General features: G+C 39.8%; 1 protein-coding gene across 6 annotated transcripts; it reads right to left on the reverse strand.

The window, feature by feature from the left end:
• Positions 1-1,059: 1,059 nt before the first annotated feature.
• Positions 1,060-22,774, reverse strand: LSM6 (LSM6 homolog, U6 small nuclear RNA and mRNA degradation associated). Of its 6 annotated transcripts, none has more exons than XR_011648555.1 (5): positions 22,652-22,774; positions 15,460-15,563; positions 12,484-12,597; positions 1,841-9,375; positions 1,060-1,556 (listed from the first exon to the last, which is right to left on the reverse strand). XR_011648555.1 is itself a non-coding variant. In XM_071214474.1 (5 exons), exons 3-5 carry the CDS (start codon positions 15,551-15,553, stop codon positions 9,341-9,343), a joined length of 243 nt encoding a protein of 80 aa, XP_071070575.1. In that variant the 5' UTR covers positions 15,554-15,563; positions 21,111-21,214; positions 22,652-22,774; the 3' UTR covers positions 1,060-9,340. The 6 variants fall into 6 exon arrangements, 5 of the variants coding, with proteins under 5 accessions (XP_071070575.1, XP_071070571.1, XP_004456559.1 ...); XM_071214474.1 differs by adding an exon at positions 21,111-21,214 and having other exon boundaries at positions 1,060-9,375; XM_071214475.1 differs by lacking the exon at positions 1,060-1,556 and adding an exon at positions 21,111-21,214 and having other exon boundaries at positions 3,899-9,375; positions 22,383-22,705.
• Between the last annotated feature and the right edge of the window lie 1,012 nt (positions 22,775-23,786).

Here is a 23,786-nt window from a genome sequence, read left to right on the forward strand (position 1 = left end):
TGTTTCCTCTGATTTCTAAGTAATGAAACCCTCAGCCAGGTGAGCCGAAAATGTGTCACATGGTCAGTCTGTAGCACAATGAACTTCCACTAGCTGTTAGGAAAATTAAGGTCCTTATTGAACTGTAACTTGCCTGATTGTCAAGTGTTTTTAAACTTTCAAATAATTATAACAGGCCTAATGCAGGGAATGAAGGCAGTTCTATCCAGAAGTACAAATGCTTCCCAAAGACTTAGGTAAATTATTTAAATAGGACACAAGGATTGTGTTTCTATGTATGTACTTGTCAGCAGGAAGACTGCAAACGAGCAGCAATGTGCCAGATGCCTTCAGGCACCGGAAATAAAAAGCCAAAAAAGACACAGCCCTGTCTTCAAGGAGCCTCCAGTCTACAATGGTGCTAAAATTGATCTAGTCTCTTGGTTGTTTTAAGTTTAAACTGCAGTGATGTTCTGATGCCTCTCACATATAGATGCCTGACAGGGACCTCTCTCCACAGGTTTAATTGAATTTCTAAAGCACCTAGGTGAGTGGCAGTCACTACCAGGCACTCAAGGTCACTCACTATGAGTACTGTTTCCACTGAACACAACGGGGGCTTTAGCACATCCCCTTCCACCTTCACACAGAAAGCTTGGTGAAGAGTCAGCTTTTAAAAATAACAAAACTGACAGGGAATTCAAAATAAGGGCAACTTTGAGAGAAATAATGCCTGCATAATTTGGGAGGGACAGGTGTGGAGAATTGAAACTGTAGCGTCTAAAAGCTGGTATCTCCCATAAAAATAAATGAAAGATAGAAGAACAATGGAGAGAAGAGAATATGATAGTTTGGGGTAAGTTTCACTTCATGAAAGGGAAATGAACAATAACAAAAAGTAATCATATTAAAAGTCAGCATTGGGTTTAAATAGAAAGAATGGCTTCACAATGCCATTGCCCTAATGGTTTGATTATTTATCCTTGTTTTCCCTTCAGTCAAAACAATTTTATTTCTCTGAACAGACAAAACAGATTCATTCATAGCACACTTCTAGCCAAGAATAAGTGTCTATTCTGCTTCAATCTCTCACAAATTCTTTATTTTAAATCCTTCCAGGGAAATAAACACAATACAGCATTTTGATCAGGGCCTACTCCATCTCTTTATATCCAGGACTTTTGCTTATAGTTCCCAAAGTGATCAGGTTTGATGAAAAGGAAAAAACAAAAACAAACCAAAAAATAAAGTTGCTTTTATAATAAACTGAAAAATAAGGAGAAAAGAAAAAGAGAAGTCTGAAGTAAACTTATCAAATAACATGGAGGGAACCTAACCTGTTTGACTTAAAATTATTACATAGTGATTTTAAGTTGGCTCTCTATGTGCTCTGGTTTGGGAGTGCACAGTAGTTCTGTGGTGTGGGTCAAGCTTCAAGCAGTGGGAGCTGGAGAGTCCTAGGTACACGTACTGAGCGAGGGGCCACAGGGGACCGTGGGTCAACTGACACGGCAAATCTCACTCTTTAGAAGAGGCACCAAATTATTTCAGTCTTTATTAAACGTGAGCAAATAAACCTGTAACCAAGAACAAAAGATTCAGTCAGGGTTGGACCAGGGAGGAAGCACCAGTTCAGATTAATATGCAGCCTGTCTCCATTTCTCCGTCATATATTTACTGAGTCTGATGAAGCACAGCTTCTAATATGAAGGCACAGAAAAGGGCTGCTGGAAAACAACCTGTTGCATAGTCATTGGGATTAGGGAGACTCCAAGGGAAAAAACAAATTCTGAGACAGTTCTCTCAAAAACTCCTAGTCTCTGCAAATGGCCTGCAGTCCAAGCCAAGGGGCAGTTTTTACCTTGGCCGTGTGTAAAGGGCTATTGGCCGCCTATTGATCTTTCCTGTCACACCCGAGCAGAGCAATGACAAATCAGTCAGCAACATCATCTATGAATGTAGAGGACAGCAGTCTATATGTGTATCTTGGAACCTTCTTGTTTCGACTACTGGGAGGACGAACAGGAAAAGAGAAATTGATTTACTGATTAAATGCATGCTAATAGAGGCAATCAATGGAACCCACCACTTAAGAGCTTGATCAAATAGCAGTGGAAACTGTTATTCTAATAGTTGAACCAACTCTCCAAGTGACCCAAGGCAAGTCACTTAGCCTCTTTGCTTCATGTGTCCACATCTAGAAAAGGCAACTAATATTGTTCAGTGACAAGGAGAGAATGTGTGAGGGGATTAGCTCAGTTGGCTAGTGAAATCAAGATGAAGGTTTGATTCCCCTGTGGGTACTGTACTGGACACCAATGTGGGGAATTATCTCAGAAATTTCTGCATCTATGGTAGTGCAAGAGGAAATAGGAAGGGTGTGTGAAGCACTCTCTGCCAGAGTACCATTCAAGAAAAAGAAAAAAAACCCCTCAAAGACCAGGTTCTATTGATGGGACATCTTTGAACAAGGCACGTTCACTCTCTCAGCATAAAGACATTTGTAAAGGATGTTGAACATACTGGGAAGAAGAGCCATATAAACAACGTCTCAAACGAGATAAGGTAAATTTTAGATGTAAAAATTTAGATGTGTGCCTTTGAAAAACATTTAATACAGAGGATAGTTCTGATGTGCTAAAGACTCCATAATCATCTCCCCACTGTGAACACATACTTGTTTGGTTTGAGGTAAGGATAACCTAGTGTTTTAGTTTGCTAAGTTGCTGATATCAGATACTGTGAAATGTGTTGACTTTAACTATGGGAATTTACTAGCTTACAAGTTTACAGTTTTGAAGCTGTGAAAATGTCCAAACCAAGACACCATTGCGATAATGCTTTTTTCCAGAAGACCAACTGCTGGTGATCCTGAACTCCCATCACACAGCAAGGCATCTGCTGGTGTCTCCCTTTTCTTCTGGGTTTCATTGCTTTCAGCTTCTTGCTTCCATGGCTTTCCCTTTGCCTGAATTTCATTCTCTTATAATAGACTTCACATTTTAATTTAAGACCCTACTCACCAAAAAATCCTACTTACAATGGATTACCAGGAATGGATTAACTTTTTTTTTTAAGATTTTATTTATTCCCTCCCCTGCCCCGCCCTCATTTTGCACTGGCTGTCTGCTCTGTTTTTGCTTTTCTAAGGAGGCACTGGGAAATCGAGAACCAAACCTGGGACTCCAGTCTATGGAAAGATTTTTCTTGTTGTCTGCATTTTCTCGTAAATCTAGAAATTTATTATTGAGACTTTAATGTTAACCTACAACCAATCTACCCAGTGTCAGCTTCTAAAACCCATGGAAGGAGCCACAGCTACTATTTTCCTTTGGTATCTAGTGAATAGTGATTAAGGCAGCTGGAACACAGGTCTCTCAAACCCAGTATTAGCACTTTCTTCAATGCAGTAAAATCTCACCAAGACTTCAGCTTTGGATTTGGATATGCATTATGAAGGATGGTTAAGAATATTCAACATGCAAAGGTTATGGCTAATCTTCTGGGGGCAGACACTACTGCTCACCAATGTTTCTGTTTGTTCCACTTCTGGGCCCATGAAGGGTCACACTTTGCTGCAAACTTAGTGTGGCATTAGTGGAAGTGACTGGTGTGACCTCTAACAAAAAATTTAAGAGCCAGGACAGGATTCTTTATGCTCCCTTACCCTGTGGCAGCAAACCCTGAATCCTTGTGTTGAGATGGTGACAGCATAAGGGGCTGGTGCCTCCCTGTACCTGGGCTCTCAGGTGACCCCAACAAGCAGAAGGGTCACCTGAGAGCCTATGGGTGTAAATGTGGAGCCTGAGTGAAAATCATTTGTTGTTTCAAACCAGTGTGATTTTGAGGATTGTTTGTGTCTGATACAAGTAAACTGTCCTGTGCCCTAGCAACATCCCCTCAACTGAACACATACTAATTACAGACTTAAATTTTTTCTTTATTATTGCAAGTTCAGTGGGACTTTTAATTGGTATAAACACTGACTAGGGATTTGGAACGCTGCATGCACACGATGGTAGTAAAACTGTGTCTCTAAACTTAAGTTCTTCATAAACTGGCCTCTCTTCTTTAATCCAAACTATTGGCACAATACTTTGCCAAACCCACCAGCATCCATGTCAATAAAAAACTGAAATAAATAGAGTCCATATGGGTTTGAACATTTTTGTAAAGTAGGCTTCTAGAAGGGCAGTAGTCTTTCCCAACAGCTCCAGAGTTTTATGATTTCATAAAGTCTCCTAGAATATGTCCAACTTTCTATTTACCATAACTCCCAAATTATCAATTGAAAAAATCCTTCAATACTACAGATGAATCAAAATAGGTTTTCAAATAAAAAATATTCTACATGACTCTTCAGTTAAAGCAGAAAATCTGGCTTTTGCTAGATTAAAACAAACAAACAGTGTAAAGATGAGATGTTGAACCAAATGGACCTGTGGAAGACCAGGAGTTACATGGATAGAGATAATCACATTTCAGAGTTATCTGGTGCAAGTCCTGAGGGTTTTCCAGAATTTTACGATGCTAATATATATTAATAGCTGAGAGGTCAAATCCATCTAGGAAAGAGTTTAGATTTTTTTTTTAATTTTCACAACTTTGGTCCAATTAAAAAAAAAAACAAGTACAGGAGTACAGGATAGCATAATTTTCCACCATAAATACTCAAAACTTACAAACTCAATATGGAGGGTATGAAATGTCATATTTACTTATCTACCACAGTGCCTGTCCACAGTTATCAGTCAATTAATATTAAACTGATTTCTGCTAGCACTTTCTCAAACCAGTACTACCTGGCCAACTCCCCACCCCAGTCCAAAGGAAGGAAGCAGGCAAAACGCAGGAGGAACAGAGCAGGTATCCGTCAGGGTTATGGCCACTGTCCTGTCACATATGGAACCATTCTTGCCTGGACACACCCATGCCCTCACCTCCATTTTCGATAACTGAACTTTGGATAAGCAGCAAGGTTGGTCGGTCGCCATGGAGACAGTGAAGGCTGCTCTGCTGTGTACTGGTACACATGGGTGGCGGCTACTGGAATAAAAGTGCCAAATATCTAGAACTAACTTTCAGGTGGTGTCTAGCTCAACGATCATTAGGAAGCAGTCTTTGTAAAGGCAGTCAGGGCCATACTACTGGGCACCAGCCTCCTGAAACAAGATCAGGGAAGAGAAAGACTGCAGCTTGTCTTCCTTTTGCCATCAATTTCTTTTTGTGGAGAGAAAAACAGTTAACACACAGTTGGGCGATCCAAAATAGCCCTGGCCTGGGGAGCTCTGTCACATTCCCTAATGGAACAGCAACAATCCCGAGTGCAATAGCTAAGATCAATAAGGAGCCCTTGATACTAATGACTATGCTTGTGAGCCTGTGTGCCTGAAATAAGAACTAGGCCTAGAGCTGCAGGGTGCCTAAGAGTTACCTCCTGGGAGCCTCCATGTTGCTCAAATGTGGCCAGTCTCAAAGTCAAACTCAGCATGTAAATGCATTGCCCTCCCCCCAGCATGGGACATGACTCCCAGGGATGAGCCTCCCTGGCACTAAGGGATTACTACCAAGTAGAGCTGATGATGTGGCTGGAGAACAACCTTGAATAAAAGGATCAACTCAGACCAGCAGAGTATCTCAGCCTACATGTAATATCAGGAGTTAAAAATGCTTTTTGAACTTGAATAAAAGGGGGAAATGGAAAGGACAAATGAGTTCATATGGCTATGAGTCTCCAAAAAAAGAGCTGGGAGGTCATCAGAGGGGTCGCCCTTACGCACACCTCAGCAGAGTCCCAGAGACAGCTAAAGTAGATACAACCCCAGGTATTGGTTCTTCTGAGGGCTACAGAGACCCACAGGTTCTATGGTCATGGCAGATGGACTTCAGTGCCATGTCAGTTGGCCCTACTTTGGAGTTTGTGTTCCTGAGTGTGATGTAGTTGGACTCAGATGTGATCTTTGTTCACAAGCCTCTCTTGTCACTTTTACTGGACCTGTGGTTGGCATTGGGGTTTAGTGTATACTCTGGGGACCTGAATCTCTCAACTGTTCATGTGATAGCCAGGCCCTGAGTCTCAACAGACTTGCAACTCCCTCCCTCTGGTTTATTGGACTTACCTCAGCCAGCTAACAGGGAGGTGAAGGTCAACCACCACACCAGGGAACCAAGAGTGCCTACAACTGCAAGCAGGAGTACTGCATTCATCATCCAAGTGGAATTTAAGCACCCTCTCGATACAGAAGTGGAGTGTACATAACCATGCCAGGGTCCACAGAATGGAGGAATAGAGTATGGATTAGAGTGGACTTACTGATACTCTATTCTGGAACTATTATGATTAGTAATGGAAGTAAATTAGCATTGAGATGGAGAAAGAGATGTGATGTGGGAGCATTTTCAGGACTTGGAGTTGTCCTGGGTGGTACTGCAGGGACAGTTACTGGACATTGTATGTCCTCCCATGGCCCACTGGGTGGACTGGGGGAGAGTGTTAACTATAATGTGGACCACTGACCATGTGATGCAGCAGTGCTCAGAGATGTATTTCCAAGTGCAATGAATGTCCCATGATGTTGGAGGACGTTGTTGGTATAGGAGGAGTGGAGTGAGGGGGGTGGGGTATATGGGGACCTCATATTTTTTTAATGTAACATTTTAAAAAATAGCCCTGGCCATAGAATGGGCTAGGATCTGCCTCTGCAGAGAAGAGCTAGCCAATACTCTGCAGGACCATTTGCTGAGGACAAAGGTCAGTTCAAGGATGGGTGTGTCTGTTACCAGTAAAGGAACAGACTGGACTTTCTGCCTGGAATGCTGTACTAAGGTCACTCATGAGTCACTGTTATTATTGAAGACATTTTTTCTCTAAAGGTTGCTTCTATTCTTAAAAAGTAGATTATTATAGCTTCCAAGGTGATAAACCTGACATGCTGTCATTGCTATTTTTTTTAGATCTTAAGCAAGTCCCTTAAATATTTGTTTCTGTGTTACATAATTATAAGCACAGCTACCATGCATTCCATATTGCCATGAACAAAAGGCTTAAGACGTACCATCTCTCAGTAACATTCCCTTACTGAATGCTAAGATGAGAACATAAAAATCATACCACATGCCTGCCATCTGTATTTGTACTTGTCAACAGCTCTGTTTTGGGATAAACAGTTTTGAAGAATCAATTCAACTTGCTGGAAGATTAGTCAAGGAATAGCTCAAAGACCAAAACAGAATATGAAGTCAGAGAGTATAAAAATCAAGCACCATTGTCTGTTTCTTGCTAAACATTCTGTTTTGCCACAGTCCAAGAGAAAGAGCTGGGGGGAGAGGGAAGAGCCAGGGAAAATATACTTATTCAAGTGAAAAGTTCTTTAACCTAGAACAAATTTCTTTGCTACAATGCATCTGGAAATCATTCACTGACCTCTAGGAGACCATGGTTAAGAAAAAAGTAATTTTAGCATTTACACTTTATTTTACAATTCTATAATGTGCAGGTATACACTAGGGACAACTTGCACTGGTAAAAGCGCATAATACAACCCTTTATTACCATAAAAATGGTATAGTTTCCTAAAGTCGATCTTGATTAAAAGTAGTTTCATGGTTGAAACCACTATTCCACTGTAAAGCTATTAAAATAGAGAGATAGCAAGGGGAAAATAAAGACTTATATACCAAGGGGGAGGTCAGGGAGGAAGTTAGCAGAAATAGGATGTTATAGATTGGTGGAAGATAACAATGGAATTGCTTTTAGAGGTGGATGATATAGGTGAATGAAGGGACACAGAAAGCAGGCAAGCCCACATACTCTACAATACAAATGAGAACATGAATGTTCCATTTGGGGGGACATCCATTTTCTCCTTAAAAGACGTCATTTTAAAAGAGCAAATTGGTGATATGTACTTACAAAGCCCCTGTCAAGAAGTGATAAATTATTGAGCACAGCATAAAGTGTTTTATTTTCAGTATGCACACAGAAAAGCCTTGTGAAATATCTGTTCATCCTTCCCATTATTAATTAAAAAATAATTGCTTCCAATGACTCTCTGATCTTTAAAATAAAAAAGGAAAATGGCCACATTCCCCTCTCCACACCAGCACCAGCACCCCTTCACCCTCTTCTTTCCTATCCTGCCCCCACATCCTGCAACAAGGCAATTGTTTAAAATCACACCGCCAGCTCCTGAAACAGGCATTGTTTAGGCTGGGAGGCAGGGAAGAGAGGCCAACTCAACGTTCACACAATCGTCTGGTGTTCATTCAACCACAGTGCCCAGATAGATTTGTTGATCCTAGAGACAGCATTAAGACTGTTCAGAGACTTAAGCAAGGCTGTGGAAAGCTCATTAATAAATTGTGAAAACACTCTCAGCAGGAGTCACATAACCCGGAGGAGATGCCTTGTGCCAAGCAACATGAAATCTTGGTGCTCTACTCCTGGACAACGTCACACTCAAACAGCTCTGATTTTAGAGAAAGGATTCCCTAAAAGTCACTCACCAGACAAGAGTTAGGAGAAATTCTTTCCCAATCACAGTTTAGCAAATGGAAGGTGAAAGAGTTTATAAATTTTAGGCTTTGGTTTAATCTAAATGATTGCCAGATATGTAAGGAATGGCTCTGCCTCTACATAAACTGAGAGAATAACATCAATGCCAATGCTCCTGAAAGGGAGCAAGAAAATCTAAGAAGTCAAACTGCAAAGGAGGATTTGCCAAGATGACTGCTGGCAGACTTGGCTTATAGGAGTTTTTCACTCAACTGGCATATTGTTAATCTTTAGAATCCCCACCCTACCCCCCACTCATTTCGTATTCCCATTCATTGTGTGGAAGTGCCACTGTTAGATCCCCAGGTCTATCTAGATGACTGAATCAGATAGTGGACTTTTGACTTCAGGGATTCTTTTTACAGCCTCACACTGAAACTATATGTCTTGATGGGACATTTTCACTAAAGCATTTTGTGTGGCAAATAGCAGAGAATGGGATGAAGGACACCTTGGAAAGGTTTTAATTATATGTCCAATAGATGCATCACTTTAGTCAGCCAAAAAAAGCAAAGCAAAACAATCCATATTGCTTGAACTTAAATAATCTTTAGGAAGAAACAGACTTTTTATCTTTTTATAAATTATTTTTGCTTTCTTTACACTAGAGGTAAAAGAAAATCAATGTGAAAGAACTCTTTACAATTAAATCCAACAATTTGATACATTTATCCCACTTTAGTGAAAAATCACCAACTATTATGAAAACAGGACAAATAAGATAACAAAAGAGCCAAAAAATATTAAAAAACACCATTTCATAAAAAATATATCCAAGTATGAAAAATACTGCCCCCTCTGGTATCTTCACATCCTTCTCTTCTGTGTACTTATGTACAGCACTGAAAAAAAAAAAAAAAAAGCTCTTAAATATAATAGTAGTAAGCGCGCTAAAAGCAAACATTTTGGCCTGACACCTTTTCAAATTTAAAAGGCATTTTCATAAAACACAACAAACTCTAGACATACTTTAAGGCTATTTTTATAAATCTAGACCTAAGTTTGATGTCTTACAGGACCTCTGTTCTAGCTTAACTATGTATCTGATTGACTCTGTAAATGTGACTAGGAGGATAAAATACATGTGAAAGTTTCTGAAATCTAAGAATTCTTTAAAATTTGAAGTATAATAATTACATTTTTAGGAAAGTAAATCAGTAAATTTACCAAGCTACATTTCACATCAAAAATTAAACAATAACAGAAGCGGACTTGGCCCAATGGATAGGGCATCCGTCTACCACACGGGAGGTCCACGGTTCAAACCCCAGGCCCCCTTGACCCGTGTGGAGCTGGCCCATGTGCAGTGCTGATGCGCGCAAGGAGTGCCCAGCCATGCAGGGGTGTCCCCCACGTAGGGGAGCCCCACGCTCAAGGAGTGCACCCCGTAAGGAGAGCCGCCCAGCGCGAAAGAAAGTGCAGTCTGCCCAGGAATGGTACCGTACACACAGAAAGCTGACACAACAAGATGATGCAACAAAAAGAAACACAGATTTCCAGTGCCACTGATAAGGATAGAAGTGGTCACAGAATAACACACAATGAATGAACAGAGAGAGCAGACAACTGGGGATGGGGGGGAAGGGAAATTTAAAAAAAAATTAAACTATAATAAATTTTTCATCTATCCCCCCCCAATATAAACTCTAAACTTGCCTTTTTAATTGCAACAGGATACATTTAAGAGCTGAGGAGGATTTCTTTTTTTTTTTTTTTAAAGATACCAAAACCCTAAATTTGAGTTCCCTATTGGGGTATGTTAGGGACTGAATCATGTCACCTACGAAAGTCACAAAAGTCATGTTCAAATCCTAATCTGTGCCCCTGTGGGTGTGAACCCATTTATAAACAGAACCTTTTAAAGATATTACTATTAGTTAAGGTATGGCCAAAATAAATCAGGGCGGGTCTTAATTTGTATGACCAGAAAAAGCCTTAGGAAGAGGAAATTCAGATGGGGTCAGAGAAACACAGAAAAAAAAAAGAGAGACTGCCATGTGAGGAGGACTGTCATCACCAGATTGCTATCAACCCCAAAAACATGAACTTGCCGACGTCATTTTGGAGTTTTATCCTTTAAAACCATGAGACAATAAATGCTGTTAAGCCAACCCACTGTGTGGTATTTTCCATAGCAGTCCTGGCAAGCTAAGACAGGGTCTCAATCCAAGGTGGTATCCAAAATCTTGCTTAGCTAGTCCTCTCATGACCACCCAATCTGAACTCTTGAGGATATGTGGTAAATAAGAACAAAACTGATGACTGGGTCACTCTGGTCAAGCTTTCACCAAAATTCCAAAATTGTATACTCCCACCCCATGCCCACTCAGGTTCTGACAGGTTTGTTGAAAGCAAACATTAAGAGATGTCTTGGGGCGGCGGACTTGGCCCAGTGATTAGGGTGTCCGTCTACCACATGGGAGGTCCGTGGTTCAAACTCCGGGCCTCCTTGACCTGTGTGCAGCTGGCCCATGCGCAGTGCTGATGCATGCAAGGAGTGCCGTGCCACGAAGTGGTGTCCCCCGCATAGGGGAGCCCCACATGCAAGGAGTGCGCCCCATAAGGAGAGCCGCCCAGCGCAAAAGAAAGTGCAGCCTGCCCAGGAATGGTGCCGCACATACGGAGAGCTGACACAATAAGATGACGCAACAAAAAGAAATACAGATTCCCATGCCGCTGACAACAACAAAAGCGGACAAAGACGATGCAGCAAACAGACACAGAGAACAGGCAACCAGGGTGGGGGGTGAAGGGGAGAGAAATAAATAAATAAATCTTAAAAAAAAAAAAAAAAGAGATGTCTTGGTCAAGGAACTTAACACAGATATTTCAAACAGCTGGGATCCTCTTTACAAGATGAGGGGAAGCAGCTACACATGTGAATTTGGGAGAATGCCTAAATTCTGAATTTAGGAAGGATCAGAATGGATACTGGACAAGTCTAAGATGTAGCATGCAAGTAAGAGGATCTACCCTATTACCATCACAGAACTTGCGGTTGACTGTTGCCATAAGCTATATTGAGATGGGATAAGATTTTAATGTTTCTTAGTAAAAAGAGGAAGTCAAATGAGAACAATATGAAAAATGGAGGGGGGGGGGAATTCTACATAATGAAAGGACTAAAAAGAAAGCAAAAGATGTATATAAAGATATGCTGTGAAGAAATATGGTACCACAAAAACTGAGGATTAAACCTAATGCATAAGTCAAAATATTTATTTTAGAGCAAAAAGACCAACTATTATGGGAGTTGGAGAAGTCATCCAGAACTAAAGAACACACATCAGTAAAAATTCCTAGGACTCCATTTCAGGGATGGGACCAAAAATGGGCATGGGACAGGTCGAAGGACAATTCTAATCATGTACACCCACCCCTCAATTCAAATACGTTATTGATAATTTCTGTTTTTAAATGAGGTACATAAAAATAACCATAAAAAATCATTGCACTATTTTAGCTGTAAAAAACCGAATAACTTTAAACCCTATTTCCTTTATCACCATTTTTGCCAAACTAAAGGTACAAATCTCCACAAAAAAAGAATTTGAAAGCTTAGAAAAGACAATTAAAACAGGTTAACTATCAAATTATGCAAACCAGAGATAGCAGGGTAACAGTGAGCACTCTTACAGCTCAGTCTCCCAGTCTGTGAGTCACAGGGATATGTACGGGGGGAATATAATAAACTGTATTCAAGAGAGTGGGATTTTGGGTACACCAATGTTCCTCATCAGTAAAGGGAAGGATGAGAATTCCTAGTCCCAAAACTTTGTGAAGCATCTAAGAAAGAACTAGTCACACTGAAGAGCTGAGATAAAGGCATTTTTTAAAAAAAGATGAATCAAAACTAAAACTGAACTGTCAAATTATCTAGAAAACCCTCTGATGATTATGATAATTGAAAAAACATATTTTGGATGTTGTACCCCTGTAAAGGAAATTACCATTGTTTCCTCGGATAAATGCATCTCCATACTTATTCTTCAGTTGTCCATTTACATATTCTTCTGTCTGCTCCAGGGCTATATTCATGTAGCCATCCAGGCAAGCCAGGACCCCTGGAGAAGATTTAATCAAAAAGAAGCTACAGAAAGCAAATAAGAGTTGAAAATTATAGAGTATACCTTAGAGCTGACAATCTCTTTATTCATTAGCTCTTACATGTTTAATATAAAAATTCATTCTGTAAATGAAACTCAGTAGACTAAAACACAAAAAAATTTCTTTTCTCTACGCCAATCTGAACACAGGCTGAGAAGTGTACAATGTGAAAGCAGTCATACATCCACAACTACTAAGAAAAACAACAAATTGCCACTTTCCTCATGGTATGTATAACAACAGCAACTCTGAAAGCCTTCACAAAAGTAACACAATAAGACGACTCCAACAAAAATATGATTCTTTGAAGGCTAAAAACAGGAGTGGATAATTATGCAGGAACAAATGACCATTATCCACGACTCCTATGTTCTAGTGGCCTTTTTTCACTTTAGCCACTAAATGAAATACGGATCTGGCAGATTTATTTCATTCTTTCACAACATCTACTATAGCAGATGAATGTACTCCAGGGTTAAGAGGAAGTCTCCACAATCTGTTAAAATAATAGAAGAGGCGACAGCAGGTGCTCCTGAAAGAACAACTCAAAGCTGTGACTCACAGTGAGGAGCAGCTTGAGAATACAGGGCAACATATTGCATTATAACACATCCCATTCTGTTTTGTTACAGTTGTAATATTCTCCAATCAAAACTAATATAGAAAAATGGCTAAAAACATTCTTGGGAGCTTTCAAGGAAACTATTTGAGTGAGTCTTTTTAATTGTGTTAAGATGGTATAAATCTTGCAAAATGCTGATGAACTGATTTTTTTCAAAAGATGATATCTACAAGCCTCTAAGTCCTGTGTTTCTAATTTAAAGTCGTATTCTCTAGGAAAAAAAAAATAGGTAAAATAAATACTATAGATTCAATTTTACTAACCAAGTCAATAGTTTCATTTGAAGTTTCATGTTTGTTAATAAGCTCCTTACTCTGTGCCTCTGCCCCCATTATCCTCTAAACAAAAAGTGTCTTTTCAAAATTGTATATATGGGTGTGTGTATAATGAAAGCACAAGACATTAATCTAACAGAATTCTGCTAGAAGCTGTAAACTTTCAAAGAATCAGGATATGAACAATAACTATTTCCTATCAAAAGAAAGCGTAACATACAACTTTACAGTTTGTTCCTTGCTGAATTATTTCACTTCTAAACAATGATAAATGAGCAAGGAACTTTCTGAGACACGATATGCAAATCTGTTTGAAAACTAACCATAAGCATTTCAAAGTTAGATATCATCTTCTTATCAAAATATCTATTCTCACAGCAAGTTAAAAAACAACAACCAAAAAACCTTCCTCAGGCAGTTGGAATTACAACTTTCTCCAAAGGAGAAACAATCATAAATAACAAAAACAAGAAGTGTTTTTCAAACTTAAGAGAAACTGCTAGAGAACTGCTTGATTTTTTTTATTTAACCACAAAAGAAGAGCATTGTTTAGAGTACTGCCAATAGTACAAAATATTTTGCTCTAATAATATAGAGACCACAAAAACATAATTCATAAAACAAAATTATGATTACTCAGAAATCCTAGCCCTGGGAATTTATGCTAAGGAGTTACTCAGACAAGTTCTCAAGATATATGTCAGAGGACCAGAATTGTTTATAGTAGCAAAATATGGGTAACCACCTAAATGTTCACTAATTTAAAAGTAAAAAAACACAAAAGTATGGTACCGCCACACAATGGACTCCTATGGAGCCATTAAAAACATCTTTTATCACAGAACTAAATGTATTTAGTGTAAAAAATAATAATAAAAAGCTGCAAACAGCACACAGCACAGTCCCACTTAAATACGCACAAATTCCTAGAAGACTATTGCCTCCTTTGGACTCATCAAAAGTTCAAGGGTGAAAAGCAACAAATGGAGACTGCACACTAACCTAGAATTCAGTATAAATCCATTAGCTCCACTATAAAAATCAAATTAATCTGGAGATGTTACTAATGTCAAGAAATTAAAGCAATACATAAACAGAGTGGTTTCTTCACAAGGTTTTTGAGTCAGGCCTGAATTTAAGTTCTAGCTCCTCCCTGACTAGGTGGGGATAACAAAATAGATCTCAAAGGATTTACATGAAGATGAAGTGAAATGTGTGTAAAGTCATTAACACACACTGGGCACATGGTAAGCTCCCAATAAAATTATGTTTGCATGGGTGGAAATAAGAAAAGTTCCAGATACTACTATCATTATTATAATTATTCAGAAAAGAGACCAAGGAAGGGCCACAAAACCCTGCTAATGAATTAATCATCTATACCTGAATTATTCCAGGTAATTTAACATATCTTAACTTTGGAAGACTAGGAATTTAGTAACTGCAAAAAATGGAATTTCAAACCATTCCTCCCACAAAGTTAATTTCAGAAGTGTCATAGCATCTTAAAAAAAGAGCATTCTCTGTAAGAACAGAAAGACATCTCTGAATACCATATCATGTATGTGAGTGGGAAGTGTCTAAATAGTTGCTTGCCAATCTTGACTACTTCTACAAAACAAATGCTGCTGTGCCAAGTTGTTCAATATCCAGTAATTAATGCCTGAGTTGACTGGGCATCATTGGTTATTACTAAGGAACTTAGGCACACACCATCCCAAAGCAGTGACCTGAGTCACACAAATCACACTGGAAGTCAGAAGTATATATAGTCTGCTGACAGAGCTGTCTCTAAAAGGAACCATCTCAGAGCTAAAGAAAAAAAAAAAAAAAAAAAAGAGGTGGGAACAAAAACTGTGAGTTAATAAAAATCGATGTACTTATTTAGTTAAAACAGTGAGGATGAAGCATGAAAACATTACCTCGATAATCCACTCCAGAATTTAATTTTACCACAACTGGTCGTCCTATGATTTGTTTTAAGAAGTCACTGGGGGTTTGCTTCCGCAGACTCATTTTAACAATCCTGATCAGACATACGAAAGGGAACAAAAAAGGTAAAAACAAAAGTTAATTATTCAACAAAAGAAAGCCCTGACCCCATTAACATATTTATGGGAAATCAAGTATCAAAGCCCATGTATGAACACTCAATATAACTCTTCCACCATTACTATATCATGATGGCTAACATCAATACTTACTATGAGGCAGGTACAGACAAGTGTTTCACAAGCATTATCTCATTCAGTCCCCACAACAGTCTCACGGTATGGCCTTGTTACAGAAGATGGTGTGTGCAGTCACCAGTCCTGTTGTCTACAGAGCCTCTGTTCTAAACCTCTTCTCATTACTGCTTCACATGTAGTCAGTATACTCCTCACAATCACTCCCACCTCCACCAAGTGCTGAGATCCTTACAAACGCTGTTTAATTTAATCCTGACCCCAGCTCTGGGAAGGTCTTTTAGTTTGTAAAATGCTGGAAGTTTTAAGATTAGCTTTAAGGACATGATTTTCTGGGGCACATACAGTTTCAAACCACTAGACCCCACCCTACAGACCCCAAAAAGACGCACTCTTTCCACATGCAAATACATTCATTCCATCACATATTCCAAAAGCCTTAAATCATTTTAGTAACAATGTTAAGTACAATGTCATCAAAAGCGGCTATAGGTGTGGTCCATCCTGGGGAAAAATTTCCCTCCAGCTGTGGACCTATGAAATCTGGAGAGCATGTTGTCTGCTCTCAAAAGGCAATGGAGGGACAGTCATAGAATAAACATTCACATTTCCACAGGCAGACACTGGAAGGAAGACAGCACTTTGACAGTTAATTTTCCCGTTTCAGCAAAATACAGCATCACTATTATTTAGTAGCCATACAGCAATGAACCTTAAAAACGGATATAGATACAATATATCTATCTTTAAATATATGGATACAATATTTTAATTTTCTCTTCAAGAATTCAAGTTTTCTTAAATTTGCTTTCCATCCAAGTTTTTAAGAAACATTCTTCCATAAACAGCACTGCTTATTTCACTGCAAGTCCATCCATTGAATAATCTGAATTCAGGTTTGAGGTCCTTGTTTAGAGATTTCCTCAAAGTAAATCCATGCAGGTTTAGCAGTTTGGTTAACATATACACTAGTCTTTTCATTTGTTCAACAAATATGTGTATGATATACTATGCAAGAAAATTTAAAAATATGTCATCCAGAGTTTATGCCCTTAAAGAATTAAGAATCTAGATGAAGAACTTAAACTCTTGTTAAATAGAAGAAAATACAAATTAAAAAAGCTATCCCTGAATTTTATGATATTTCTCTTCCAAGGCTTGAAAGATATAAAAGTGTGATCAACTGATTGTCTGCTCAGCAGTTTAACTTTTCCACTAAGTTGCCAGCTTATTTTTTGTACCTACGCTGTCTCAACAGACTATTGAAATTACAAATACTACTTGCTCAGGACTCACAGCACACAACAATTTCATTTACCAGCCAAGAGAAAAATTACAAAGTAAATACTGTAACAGATTCAGTATCTTTAATGACTTCAGTAAAAACAAACAAATTTTCCCAATCATCTACTAACTGCTTATTTATGTCTTGAATATGTGCTGTTTTGTGGCTGAATGGTTCTAGAGAGACTATTAACTCTGAAGGTCTGATAAAGAGACTCAACTCTTGAGTCTTAGGTTCATTTTCTGACTTTTATCACAGATGTGAAAATCTATTATGCCACACTTTCTTCATGTACAAGACTGAGGTAAAAGAGCTGTTTGTTTTGTTTCCCTAAAAAAACATTAAAATGCTTTAAGATGTGAACATCTGGTTTATAGGGTTATTATTAAATACCTTGTCCAAAGTAACAAGTTTATGACAGTAAAAGAATATAGACCTAGACTATCAACTGGTTAACAGGCAGAATTATTTTAAAGATATTACTTATATCCTTCCACATCTTTTTAAAAAGTACTTATACTACCTGTTCTAAGCTCCTCAATGATCACACCTCCTTCACTAAACATCCAGATTTACTCCAATTAACATCAGCCCCTTCCTGAAGGCATTCAAAGGTTCACACTTACGAGGAGCACCTAAATGTGCCAAGCTCATAGGGTTGAGGAGATAACACAAATAAGACATGGCCTTGGACCCTCAGAGTTTACTCTCCAGAGGGGGACAAAAAATATGTAAACGGATAATTTTTATTAAAATGGTATATGTATGGATAGAATTATGCACAGAATGCCTTGAGAGCACAGAGAAGACTCACTAAGGCCAGTGCTAGTAGATTACAGTAAGATTCCTGGAGAATGTGACTGAAGCAGAAGGGAGAGAAGTCTTACCAAAGGCCCTTGAGGGTATATTTGGATCTCAGGGTAAAATGATACACCGGCAAGGAGGAGACCCAGGCACTGATGAAGCAGTGCAGTCAGGCTACAGAGCTTGGGTTTGAGTCTCTAGGTTAGTTCCCCAACCTTGCAATCATTTGGGACACTTGCAGATTATTCTTACTCTGTAGTTCTGGAGTAGGACCCAGGAATCGGTTTGCCCAAGCCTAGGAGAGTCTTGTGAACCGGCAAGTTTGGAAATACTGTTGTCAGTGATAGGGAACCTAAGAGGATTTCAAGCAGGAACTTGTTTAAGTTGTTTTCTGGATGAGCTCGCACAGTGGAGATGGGCCATCTCAGTTATGGCATCATATGGGTTGGTATTTGGTTGTATTTGACATAATCTGTCGTTATTTACTTTTCTATATTCTGTAATTTTTTTCATGAGTCTTTTCTCCCTCAAAAGACCGTAAGTCACATGAGAAGGTCCAATAACAAGCTTTGCACTCTCCAGAAAACCTACATTCTGCTAAATTTCTTGAAAAAAGTATTTTTAAAGTTATTTGGAAAGAGGATAGTTGCCTCAAACACATTTTCTCCTTCCTTTAGGAGAGCCATATATTTCACATTAGTCTTCATTAGGCTTTCTTGGTACTACTCCCTGTTACTTAATGGCTTGCCCATAAATCCATTTGGTATGAGTAAATTGGTCCTGACACCACAATTTTTCCCATCACTTGGCTCAAGTAATTTTAAGTTTTCATCTTTTAAATTGGATAAGGCAGAGGAACCATTCTGACAATTTCTGAAGCAAAAGATAAAGACTCTTGATCCATAAATACATAAGAGGAAAAAGACCCCCTTTCTGCAGGGTCACCTTGGTAAAACTCCCTTCAAAATTAAAGCTATAATCAATCTCTATACTTCCTCTCCCTCCCCAACTCCTACTCAGGCTTGTTTTAAATGACCTACTTTTATAAATGCCTGTTAAGTCAAAGGCAATATACTTTCTGTCAGAAGCTATTGAGAGGTCTAGTAGTAGATCATCTGCAAAATGCCCTAGAGAGATTTTTCAGTAAAAAAACTGGGGTGGCAGGGAAGGGAGGGGAGAAGCAAATTTTATTCACCCAGTGGTGTCAGGCAGTGTTAGATTTACGAGCAATTCACACAGTAATTCTATGAGGTGCTAAGCAGAACTAAGGCTTGACCCCTGTGGCAGTTTGGTATTACTTATGAATTCCAAAAATAGATATTGGATTATGTTTTTAAACTGGTCTAATCCACTGGGTATATTAGATTGTATTATTTTCAGAGGTTTCATTTCTACTTGATTAAATAATGATTAAGACTTTGATCACGCCATGTTAGTAAGAGTTCCTGCCCCCTTGGTGGGCAGTCTCACAGAGACAAGACAAGGCAGAGGAGCTGTAGGAGTTCTGATATTGGAGCCCCAGGAAGTAAACAGAGAAGTAGATATGTGAGGAAAGAGAGAAGGCTCCATTAGACACGGAAAAGGAGCCAGGGAAGAGAGACCGGCCATTTGCCTGATAGTCTACAACTGGCCTTGTGGAGCGAGCAGAGCAAGAGGAGACTTATCCCAGCCTTAAGCAGAGGAGGAAGCTGAAGACTGAACCCTTGCAGTTGTTGGCAGCCATTTTGCTCCAACACATGGCAACAGACTTTGGTGAGGGAAGTAATTTATGCTTTATGGCCTGGTGACTTTAAGCTTCTACCCCAAATAAATACCCTTTTATAAAAAACCAACATGGAGGAGGTTGTTGTTACGGGAGGAGTGGGGTGAGGGGGTGGGGGGGTATATGGGGACCTCATATTTGTTTAATGTAACATTAAAAAAATAAAGACCAAAAAAAAACCAAAACCAACAGATTTCTGGTATTTTGCATCAGCACCCCTTTAAAAGCTGACTAATACAACCTAAAGGTACAAATGCTCTTTGAATATGTCAAGACTGTTCTGCTAAACCCAGGCAATGGCCACAGAGACAGGACTAGTTGGAGAGAGCAGTAGTGGGGACTACTTCCCTCCCTTCTCTCCGAAGAGACAAGTGAGTCAGTGCACCCAGAGCACTTCTTTCCTCTCTGTCATGACAGCTTACCAAACTGTTTTGTAATTGTTCCCGTTTGATGACCAGTCGCCCCCAGCAGGTTCTATCTAAGTTTGCTTCCTAGACAAGTTTAGAAAAAAAAATGCCTTACTCATTCTGTATCCCTGGAACCTAAGCACACTGCCCAACTTGGTGGAAGAGACATTCAAGCCAGTGCCAAGCAAAAACCCTGTCCCTTCTCCCCTCAAACTTTGGGTAGAGGAGCTAGAACAGTATCAGCCATGCATTTCAACAGCTAGTAACACATTAATATCTCTATTGACCAGCAAATAAGAGAAAGGTAAAGGAGAGAAAACAGAAATGTTTCTGCATTGTTCAAAACACAGCTGCATCAGAAGCAAGAGAAATGCTTGTTAAAATGCAGACTCCTGAGACCTACTCCTAGTCAGGTTCTTCAGACAAGGGGTGCTGTAATTTTCATTTGATAAACTTCCCCAAATAATTCCTATAAGCAAGCAGTTTTCAACTAGAAGGCGATTTTCCACACCCCACCCCCAGGGACATCTGGAAAAGCCTGGAGACATTTTTTATTGTAATGACTAGGGAGGGCAGTACTACTGGTATCTAGTGGATGAGTACATAGGAGCCAAAGATGTGGCTACACACTCTACAATGCACTGGACAGCCTCCACAACAAAGGATTATAGAGCCCAAAATGTCAACTGAAGTTAAGAAATCCTGCTGTAAGCCTTAAAATTAAAACAAAAAAACAAGCAAAAAACCTTGTTCTCTGGTCTTAAAGCAACAATGAATTTTTTTAAATCTTTAAGGTATAACAATAAGAACCAACAGCTAAACTGCAACCAGATGATGGAATATAAATTATAACTTATTAGGCATATTTTACTCCAATACAGAGACTCTGAAAGCAACTCTCAAAATCTTGAAGGGGTTGTCATTCATAATCAAGGACTTTAGTCCTGGCCATGGAAAGGGTCACATTCCAATTTTTCAGTGTTACAGGCCCTCTGATGGTTATCTTTGTTACTCAGCACAATTCTCAAATGTAAAATAATCCAGGTGACATACATATCTTTTTAAATTCTAAAACCTATTTGCCACAATTCAGAGGAAGGGAGCCTGATGCAGCATAATGAGTACTCACTTGGGAGGCAGGAAACCTGAGTTCTACTCCCAGCTCTGGTACTTAATTAGCTGTGTGACTTGGATAACTCATCATTTCACCTCTTGTGACCCCAGGTTCCTCATCTGCAAAATAAGGGAGTTATCCTAGATGATCACTTAAGTCTCTTCCTACTCTAACATCTGGTTAGCCTATGCCATAACTTCAACAGTGGACACACACAGAGACATAAGCACAAGTCTGTGGACAATTCCCGCACAAAACTCAAACAAGCAGAGTTACCAGACACCACCATGAAAAAAATCATTCCAAAGAGAGGTTCAACCTTCCTCACTAATATGTTAGAAATGTATTACAAGCTACCATACTTTTGTGAAATAGGAACATTCCTGCACGGATGATGTAAACTACTGAAGCGTTTTTGGAAACCAAGCTGGCAAATGAAGACTCTTTTAAATGTCTTTATCATCTGGCCTAGTAACTTCACTCCTGAGAATCCAGTCCAAGGGAATAATCTGATATAGTTTTTTAAAAAAAGAGGTTCTCAACGTATTATCTGGGATGTTAAAATGAAGCAAAAACTCATAAACAACCTAAATGTCCCACAGGAGGAATATGGCTAAATAACTGAGACCTACACAATGATGGAATATAAGAAGTCAATAAAAAAAATTACAAAATATTTCATAAGAGTTTTCAAATATAAATGGAAAACTATACACTGTTAAGTGGAAAAAATAGGTATAGTCTTAGCTCACGTAGAAAACAGCACATTCATAAATAAAACACACAACGGGATTGTAGAAGGATTCAGTGAATATTATTTTCTTAATTAAAGTTCTATGCATTTTCATTATTTCTAAAATAGTCGTGTATTATGGAGGGTGGGAGATGGGCACGCTAAGTCACGATCAACATTATCTGCATCATCCTAATTCTAGACACTCCAAACAAAAACACTTGCTATGCACCCGCGCGCACGCCCGTACCCACAGAAGCCTCTGCTGTCAGGACTTAACACCATACACTTGTGAGTGCCCCCCATAGGACAACTCGGGAACGCGGGCTGGAGCGGAGAGGTCCAGCTCTTAATTCCTGGGAATCCGGGATAGCTACCCAGATTTGAGTGGAAGTGCCGCAATTCCCGGCAGCCCTGGAAGCTCGGCAAAGCCCGTGCCTGTGCTCAGGGTCCACTTTTCCGCCCAATCCCCGGGGAGCGTCCCGGTGTCCCGTGAGGCTTCGACAACCAGGGGAGATCTCGGAGGCAAATGCCGGGAGAGTGTCATTCCTCACCGCGACTCACGGTCTAGGCGCCTCTCGGCGAGTGGTTCTCAGCGCCGGGCTCAGCAACCTAAACGCCGACCACCAGCCATTTCCCGGTCATTCTGGAGGCCGAGAAGAGCCACCGAGCGCGGCGTCCCGCGGGGACCCGCCGCCTCGCAGGCTCCTGGGCCCGCTCTCCCAACCCCGCTCCCCGCCAGTCCTGGCGGACGGAACCTTGGGGCCTCGAACGCGGGACTGCGCGCGGCCCCGTCTTCAGCCCGCGCGGGCACCCCGCTCACCTCGCGGCGGGGATCTAGAATCCCCACTCCAGGCGCCGCACACACCCGGCCTCCGAGCACTGCGGCGAAAGGCGAAACCGCCGAGCCAGTGGCGCTCTCCCCGCGGCCAATCATTGCTTTTCCGAGCTACGGCAGCCCACAGGGACCGAAAAGGCCGGGCCTCGCGGAGCGCGCAAATCCTAGTCTCGGTTTGCCTGATGGCGAAGTTTCTGTTGTACGAGATGGAAAGTGCCGGTGAGCTGTCTTTTAACAGAAAACCGAATACAGTATTAGGAAAAAAAAAAAAAAAAGCAAGCAAAGAACTGCAAAGGGACGTTTTAGGAGGATTTTTTTCCCCCAGAAATACAAGAAATGGCTTCAAGTCATAGGAAACTGGAATTTACTGCTAATGTTCCTGCGTACCCAGAAATGTCCCTGAATAATCTAATGAAAATAAATAAATAAAACAAGCAGCCTTAGACCTTTAAATCCACCTTTGGGTATTGATTTAAATGTGTGAAGACGAAATCATTATTAGCAACTCCCTAGCAATGTTAATTGATACAAAATGAATTAAAATCACTAAAGTAACTCTCATTGTAGTGGCATAAATTGCCTTACATTACAAACAGCAGTTCTAATTGGAAATTTAAGTGCTGCTATGGGAACCTGGTTTGGAATTTTGCATGAATTCTCAGTGTTCTTGCTATTAATGGAACAGGAGAGTAAAAGGGAAAAAACTGTTAGACCAAGATTTGATTCCTTTTTTCACTGTGCACTTACCTCATCCACTTAAAAGTTAGGCTTTAATTCCTATTTATGATTTGTAACACCATAAGCAAAGTGATAGTTTTGAACCACAGATCTTAAATCTGTTCAATGTTATAGGATCTAATACACAGATGATTTTTTTAAAATACAAAAGTGAATTCCCCCCTTGTAAGCCTCTCTCGGCTAAAGAGGGGAAGAATGAGCCTTTGATTGATCTTGTGAACAAAGAACAACTGGGGGTGATTTGGTAGAGGAGAGAGACCTCCTTAAATCCTTCTATAAAAAAGTGGTTTGAGTAAAGACCAAGCAATTATAGATTTATTGAGAGGGCTTTGTTTGAAGTTCTTGCAATATAAAATATAATGTGAATTTAAAAATTTTAAGA

This window comes from Dasypus novemcinctus, chromosome 1 (assembly GCF_030445035.2).
Source record: "Dasypus novemcinctus isolate mDasNov1 chromosome 1, mDasNov1.1.hap2, whole genome shotgun sequence".
Taxonomy (NCBI): Eukaryota; Metazoa; Chordata; class Mammalia; order Cingulata; family Dasypodidae; genus Dasypus; species Dasypus novemcinctus.